The sequence below is a fragment of the Ciona intestinalis genome, unplaced genomic scaffold (assembly GCF_000224145.3).
Source record: "Ciona intestinalis unplaced genomic scaffold, KH HT000115.2, whole genome shotgun sequence".
Classification (NCBI taxonomy): Eukaryota; Metazoa; Chordata; class Ascidiacea; order Phlebobranchia; family Cionidae; genus Ciona; species Ciona intestinalis.
This window is the reverse complement of record NW_004190437.2, coordinates 21,675-29,238: the sequence shown is the minus strand read 5'-3', so window position 1 is coordinate 29,238 and position 7,564 is coordinate 21,675. Positions and strand designations below refer to the sequence as shown.

At 37.5% G+C, this 7,564-nt stretch overlaps 2 protein-coding genes and 1 non-coding gene across 5 annotated transcripts in view; 2 read left to right on the top strand and 1 right to left on the bottom strand.

The window, feature by feature from the left end:
• Nucleotides 1-158: 158 nt before the first annotated feature.
• Nucleotides 159-4,947, top strand: LOC100178721. Of its 3 annotated transcripts, XM_002126277.5 has the most exons (16): nucleotides 168-340; nucleotides 611-719; nucleotides 792-883; nucleotides 1,325-1,464; nucleotides 1,716-1,854; nucleotides 2,028-2,181; nucleotides 2,471-2,590; nucleotides 2,721-2,803; nucleotides 2,869-2,944; nucleotides 3,007-3,116; nucleotides 3,174-3,260; nucleotides 3,376-3,450; nucleotides 3,516-3,619; nucleotides 3,829-3,897; nucleotides 4,090-4,231; nucleotides 4,646-4,947. In XM_002126277.5, the coding sequence occupies exons 1-11, from the start codon at nucleotides 267-269 to the stop codon at nucleotides 3,229-3,231; spliced, it is 1,155 nt and encodes a 384-aa protein (XP_002126313.2). In that variant the 5' UTR covers nucleotides 168-266; the 3' UTR covers nucleotides 3,232-3,260; nucleotides 3,376-3,450; nucleotides 3,516-3,619; nucleotides 3,829-3,897; nucleotides 4,090-4,231; nucleotides 4,646-4,947. The 3 variants fall into 3 exon arrangements, with proteins under 3 accessions (XP_026694584.1, XP_002126313.2, XP_026694583.1); XM_026838782.1 differs by lacking the exon at nucleotides 4,090-4,231; XM_026838783.1 differs by lacking the exons at nucleotides 3,007-3,116; nucleotides 3,174-3,260 and having other exon boundaries at nucleotides 159-340.
• On the top strand, nucleotides 2,804-2,867 carry mir4020b (microRNA 4020b). The gene has a single exon (NR_034414.1). It is a non-coding gene; the product is annotated as a microRNA 4020b (primary transcript).
• Nucleotides 4,948-4,959: 12 nt separating the features above from the next.
• The window catches only part of LOC100181093 (TBC1 domain family member 15-like), a 3,354-nt gene continuing 749 nt past the window's right edge, over nucleotides 4,960-7,564 (bottom strand). The window contains exons 2-5 of the mRNA XM_018815878.2: nucleotides 6,630-7,075; nucleotides 6,210-6,385; nucleotides 5,739-5,919; nucleotides 4,960-5,375 (exon numbers count right to left, since the gene is read on the bottom strand). Coding sequence (XP_018671423.1) covers nucleotides 5,061-5,375; nucleotides 5,739-5,919; nucleotides 6,210-6,385; nucleotides 6,630-7,075 — 1,118 coding nt within the window. The 3' untranslated portion in view covers nucleotides 4,960-5,060. The remainder of the gene's footprint in view (nucleotides 5,376-5,738; nucleotides 5,920-6,209; nucleotides 6,386-6,629; nucleotides 7,076-7,564) is intronic.

Genomic DNA, 7,564 nt, shown 5'->3' with positions numbered 1-7,564 from the left:
TGAAGAGTCTTTCCCCCACTTAGTCTCTTATTTGCCAACCACTAACCCCCTAACCATCAACAGTCTCTTATTTGCCAACCACTAACCCCCTAACCATCAACACCTAACCTATGGGTTAGGGGTTAGTGGTTGGCAAATAAGGTGGGGAAGATTCTTTACCAGCACCGGGTTTTGTTTGTCATATTTTAGCAGCGTTTATACCATATGTTTGTGGTGTTTATGCAAAGTGGTAACACATAATAATACCAGCATTGTTTATCACAGCCATGAATAAATCGATTGAAAATTTTGATTCACCGCAAAAAGTTGAATTTACCATTGATCATCTGCTTGATATAAGGTTTCTATGTTCAATATTTTGTTTCTATGTTTAATATATTATATTTATGTTTAATATATTGTTTCTACGATTAATATAGTGTTTTTATGGTTAATATGTTGTTTTTATAAGGTTTACTTAAGTAATTTTCACCCATGGCATGTTTTAACAACTGTTGTTTTGCTGATAATTTTCTTCTCTTTGTTGGTTTGATTAATTGGAACTTTCCCATTTTATTCGTAGAGATAAATAATATTATGTTGTGCTCATAATCCCCCTATGACATCACAGATCAGCCATTGTTTGTTTGTTGGATGTAGTGGCAACGATAATCAAGACACTGGAGGGGAATCCCCCAACCTCATACTCAAAGATACAGCAGGAATGCAATGTTGTGTTGGTGAGTGAGAGAATGTGGGAAAAAGGCAATATTGATGTTGAAGAAAAAAGTTGAAACATATTATTTAAACAGAGTGAGGAATTGTTTCAAGGATTGCGCAATCGATATTTATGGTGGAGCGCGACCTTTAATAACCCTGTCACGCACCAACGACCACAGCTAAGGTGAGGAAACATGCATATTTATTATATTGGTTGTTCCCCGTACGTGTGAAAGAAAGCTATGATGTTGGCATTATTTTCGTCGTATTCATGTACGACAATTAAAAAGTTACTCTGCGTTCGCCCAGATAATTCACATAAGGGATCATAACCTATTCCAGCACATGTACGTATGTGAGGTGTCTATGTATGTATGTGAGGTGTCTATGTATGTATGTGAGGTGTCTATGTATGTATGTATGTGAGGTGTCTATGTATGTATGTATGTGAGGTGTCTATGGTCATATGTGTCCTTGGAAACTTAACCACGGACCCTGGATGATGTCACCGTTTGCCTCAACTTTTCCACAAGGTCTCCCCCACATTTAAACCTAACAACAACAACAACAACAACAACAACAACAATATATATATTTATCTCAACATTTATAATTGATGTTTCAGATACAGTCGATTGGAAGCCGATCGTTTCATCAAGTGTTTGGTTTCTTCGTTCGAATCATGCCGCTTCGTGCTCAATCAAGCGTTGCAACGAAGATCTTTAAACGAATCAAAACTTAACGTTGAAATTAAGAAAGTGAAAGGTGGTTGTTATGTTTAGGTTTTCTTTTTTTTTGCTTGCATTGCATTTTCAAACATTTTCTTGCCCGAAGTTTGTCACATGTTTCATAACACTTGATCCTGACTGTTATTTGGTTACGAGAATCGTCAAACTTCATGAGCAGCGAATCACGGAATTCAACACATTTATTTGATAGTCAGCTTTACAAGGATCATACACAGCTTTATGACGTCATTGTTACCCTAATTATGACATCATAACAACCATTATTAGCTGAACTAACGTCGTGTCAATCTCAACTCTCATTGGCTGAGAATAAGTTGGCCACGGTTGATCGGGAACGAGGGGTTTGGTTGTCGCGCATGGATGAGCTCAACCAACGTTTGCTCGACGCTCAGCGAAGAATATCCACGTAAGATTTCTATAAGAATGTTGCGTTGCTGCGAGGTGTATTGTATTCGTTTCGTAAAACTTTCATGGAATTTGGAAAATAATTCTAACTTGCCGGGCAACAACAACAGACAGTAAGGTTTTAATGAAATATAAGATTTCTCTGCAAATATATTTTTCATCATTTATTTTTAGATTGGAAAAAAACAAATCAGCATTGTCATGGCAACGACATCACAATGAGATGGTTACTAAGCAACAACAGGAAACAGAAGAACATGACTCGGCTATTTTGAAACTGAGAGAAGAAAAAGAAAAGGGTTTTGAGGCGATGCGGCAAAAAATTAAAGTAAACTTAAATAGTTTTACCCGTAGCTTATTTTAACGACTGTTGTTTGCTGCTTATTCCTTCTCTTCGTTGTTTTAATTAATTTGAACTTCGTTATCGTATAAGAAGAGATAAAGAACAAATGTTGTATTGTGGACATTAATATAGCAGCAAATTAACCCCACAATGTTGTATTTGATTGCCACTTCATGTTTACCTTCAATACACTCGCATATATGAAAGATATTCTAGGGATAAATGTGAAGCAGATTCATCAATATAAATTATTAACAATCTTTAATCTTCATAGAAATTGGAGAATGAGGTCGGCAAGTTGAGGTTGAAGAGTGAGCTGTATGTGGCGCCCTCTACTGGTGGCTTGCTCCATAAACTTGAATATAAGAAACGAGAAGTTTATTTACGAGACCAGGTATTATGACATCACAGTAGATAACAAGGGTAGATAACTGTGTATTAATAATTGATAACAATGGTGTAGCTTCACTCGAACTAACAATGAAATCATTGAATAGTTTTAGTTTTTATTTGTTCCATGGCAGGAAATCCGAAGTCTTCGCAGCGAGATGATGGAGAATCGGAAGCAAATGGCGGGCTGTTTGGGGGGGATGGTGAAAGATTACAGGTGTGGTTGGTTGGTGGTTGATGGCGTTCTATAAGTTACAATTCACCCATTCATTCCCCGCACAGGTGTTTGCTACAGAAATGGGAGAATGAGAATCCAGGTCGAAAGTTTAGTCCAGATCCCGATAAAGTTAAGTTGCAGGTATGTTGTGTCTATGTTGCTTATACATGATATCTATGTTATATATGATATCTATGTTGTAGGCAAAGTTACACACCATCCACCAATCGTTAATAAACGACAACCTACAAATGGTACTCCCCACTCTACCCAACCATTATGCTCCAATCGATGTGAAAATAAACAAACACAGGTTCGTACACGTTACCCCAACATACCCCACATACCCACTAACCCCATGTAACCCCAGCCCCCCCACAAAACGACCCACCCAACCCAACTCCACCAACCAACCTAAGATCAAATAGTTTCGACACAAGAGCGAGCCACAGAGCAGGTTTCCATTCTCATTACTTTGTATTTAATTTTTTGTTTATTTTAACTTTTGCAAATACTTTTTTTAAACTTTTTTTTTAATTCTTGTTAACTTTATTTTTTTATGTTTGTTTCAGCGGGAATCCCCAAAATACTTCGTCCCCACAGCGCGAGGGGGGATTTCCCACAAAATATCCCTAATGACATCACAGGTTAGTTATAATGGTTATTATGACATCATAATACTTATGACATCATAATATCCATGACATCATAGACAAATCACCATCAACTCCCCACCCCCACCTAGTGAGCAAAGTAACAGGACGAGCCAATCTCCACCTAGTGTTGAAACATTTCCCGTATCTTACCGTCGAACAAGTGGGTTGTGATGTCATACCCGTAGCGTGTTTTAACGACTGTTGTTTTGTTGCTCATTCTCTTCGTTGTTCTAATTAATTTCAACTCACTGTGAGTTTATTGTATGCTCGGTTAAGTAGCCACGGTTTTATTTGTCACTTTTGCTGCAAATTTAATTATTTTTGTTGTTTGAATTATTCAGAAATATAACAATGGTAATTGTGATGCAGGTTTCCAAACAATGGGAGAACTTTCGTAGATTCGACAAAAACAACGACTTTAAACTGGATCTTCCAGAGGTTTGTTATGATTGTGGTTGTTAGGACAGCGCTGCTATTGTGGGGTGACCTTGGGCAAGACACTTAACAGCGATTGCTCCAATTTAATCGTCACTAATGATTTGTCTAAATTGTCAGCCATACAGAAAAATAATTACCCGCAAAACGATTGTCGTTGCCCCGCCACGCGTAAGTAACATTGTTACATCATAGTTGTACGAGGCGGTTGGGGGTCATGGAAAGGTCACGGTTAATGAGATACGTGAAGCGATGCGTGAAGTCGACCGCGACCAATCAAACAACATCGATTTTTACGAATATCTTAAAATATCGGAGATGATTTTCAAGAACCAAGGTTTGTGGATAAAACAAGACAAACACAAACTTCACCTTTGTAATAATATTGGCAAATATCAGTTCCATTAGAAATGTGACTGACAACAACAAAGTCCTCCATTATAATATCACAACCATAGACACCAAACCTGGGTTGGCGGGGTGGGCAGGCATACCCTAAAATTTTGTGCATCATATTATCTAGTGAACAAACTTGTTTAACAGCATTGTGTGTCCAACTATCTCAGGCTCCCCTGTGTTTATAAAAGTTTGGCGCCTAACAACTGCTGGTAAATACAATAACAGAATATGTTATTTACCTCTCGGGATGCGACAACGAGGATCCAATATGTAATCAATACCCAATGGCGGTCGTCAAAGCGCACTGTTTTTGTTTAAATTATGTCTTAATAAATTGTTTCTTTATTTTAAGGTGATTCTGCGATTTTTAAATCTGGATTATTACATCATAATGGCTCGGCCTCGTCAGAAGCTTGCGTTCTGCAGTGATGACCAAACAAATTTTACCAGTGATGACCAAGTAGTTTTCTTGCACATTTTTTCATTTAGTTTTCACAAGTTGCTCAATCTTCACGTATGCAGTTTCACAAGCCATATTATTATTAATGCAATAATTTTACACTAACTTTTATAATTTCTATTTTTTATATTCTTTTAGTTTTCACGTGCACTCCCTTAGTTCTTATGCAATTCACTTTGTAATAAATATTATTATTACTAAAGTGTGTGTCGTGCAACAATATGTATCGTCACAACTTTTATTTTGATGTTACTGCATAGTTAACAAAGTGGCAATATTAGTTACTACAAAAATAACAGAAAAGATTTTAAAATAACTTGGTTTTAAAAAGTTTAGACATTGCATCTAATATGTTTGGCCGCTCTACTTTAACAAATTGTTGGGAAACCGATTTCCTGCAATATTTAAAAAACAAGGCAAATGCTTTGGCGTGAACTTTCTGCAACACCAGCGTCCCCCTGATGTTGCACGCGATGTGGAAAACCTCGGCTGCGTCTTTGCACGCAAGGAACTGTTGTCGTTTGAGCATTATAACAGCAACGCACACGAATACTTCAAACGTATACTTGGTGTCCACGAGGGTGGGGTTAGTAGGGGGGGAACTACCTTCACCCCGTAATACCTGGGTAAACATTTATAAATAAAAGGGGGTTGGGGTTTTCTTACACATAGAAAACATCTTACTAAGTATTGGGCCCAACATTTCACATGTAAGCTGGTAAGCATTGAATTGAATTATTTATCAGCTACCTTTCTATATCTAAGTTTTACAATTATATAAAACAAGCACTACTTGTCCCAACTTTGGCAATATATGCGACAATACCTTTAACTTTCTTTCCTATTTATACATTGGGGAGCCATTGAATTATATAAAACATAGAGTAATTAGCTGGGGGTGGGACTGTCTATATGTTGTAATGTTTTCTATTCTTATTCTTCATATATAGGTAGCGTATAAGATCGCCACCACATTGAAACTTACTTCTAATCGAAGTTGTTCGTCTTGGGCATGTATAGCGGTTAGTGAATCAAGCTCAAGGTGTTGTGAATGAACCATTTCGAAATATCGGATCGATTCTTCGTAATCGAACTCGCGTTTAAACGAAACCAACAACCAGCGATGGCAGAACACTAAATCTTCGACGGAACAATCGCACAAGTGGCTGCGAGTGTTTATGTTTGTTTGAAAGTTTGTTTGTAAAGCATTGTGTTAACAAGAGCTGACTCCCTTCAGTATAAAATTAATGTTTTATATATGTAATGTACTTTATAAGCCAAAAAATCTACTTCATAATATTTTTATTTATTGACAATATTGTTACTTCCGATACGCGGCATAATGTAAAACAAGCCGTCCATTTTCAGCTTTTATGACGAAGGGCAGATGCAACGTTTTCCAACCATTGTAATCAATCTCAGGATATTCCACCACAAACAATGAAATCGCAATCACCTATATAGATTTGGTTCCAAATCCTTAAGTAATTGTCGCACTAAGTCAAGTTTCTCAACCATCCCGTTCGAATCAAAATCCCGTTCAACGTGCTCCATGTAACGTGTGAACGACCAATACGCTTCAACCTCAGTCTCCATAACAACCATGAACCTCGTCAATATATCGTTCATGCCCTGGTGGAAATATTGGGGTAAGTTTTAACTTATTGGGCACGTGTTTGAATTATCCATAATTATATTGAATACAAAGTAAGACAATGAATCCATATTTAAACCCTAAGTTGCAAATATCCACCTTTTGCTAAAGGATCAAATACATTAGGATTGAATGCCGGTTGGCTGGCTCTTCATTCTTTTATATACCACGTGCGTATGTGGTGGATATCTAGATACATAATTACCAACACAAACAAGTCACCTGCACATACCCAATGCTTGGGTGATAAAAACCAAACGTGATCAAAATATTTTTCATCTTTTCAGCAAAATTTGAATCTTGGTTTTTAAAATATGGATGTTGAGTGTCGGTTCTTGGGATGTCTTTGTTGATGACTTTCATCCAATCTCCCGAACATAAATCAATCTCTTGGTTCCCAGCGAAGATTTTCGCCAAGTTTGCATGGTTTTCTAAAGTTGAATCGCTGAATTGTGATTGGTTCGTTGGTGGGGGCAACTTCAATGACATCACATCCTGTTCGGTATTCCCACCCTCGCTGATGTAACATAGACATCTCATTTTCAACGCATGATACTTGTAGTGGTTTTCAACGTCCAACACCTCACGCTCGCTGTCAGTCGATAACATCGGGTGAACCCCAAATATAAACGACCACACTTTCTTCCGGATGGCGCCATCACACCCACCATGAAAGATTGATTCCCTCAGCTTCGTTTCTAGAACGCGTCAAACGACCATTGTAGAACGCGTCAAACGACCATTGTTACGACACAGTCGATTTTTATAATTGATATCTGATGCAATGGATGTATCACGCGACGTCGCGGGTGCTTCTTACGTCATAGTTGCTGATCATATGTCGTCACAAAGGAAACTATCATCGGTGTATTGTTTACATCATACCACGTGATGTGACGTCAATATCACGCTTGATTGGTCGTGGTTAATGTAGCGTGACAGTTGGTATTTAGCACAGAAATGTCATAAACAAGCCTATGAAAAAGTGATAACCACATAATTGAATTACGTACCCAATTTTTCAGTTCAAACAACGCAAATTAATGTTAATAATAAATAATTTATCCTTACAAAATTATGCAAATTGTTTACGGTCTTTGTACCTTTGTTATTTAAAGGCTATTTAAAATTCAGAGACGCGATTTGTTGCACAACTG

Excerpts from the sequence above, each read along its gene's own strand:
- LOC100178721 (XM_026838782.1), top strand. The coding sequence starts at position 267 with ATGAATAAATCGATTGAAAATTTTGATTCACCGCAAAAAGTTGAATTT. Across the intron at positions 884-1,324 it reads CACCAACGACCACAGCTAAG|ATACAGTCGATTGGAAGCCG; the intron begins GTGAGGAAACAT and ends TTGATGTTTCAG. Across the intron at positions 2,804-2,868 it reads GGGATGGTGAAAGATTACAG|GTGTTTGCTACAGAAATGGG; the intron begins GTGTGGTTGGTT and ends TTCCCCGCACAG.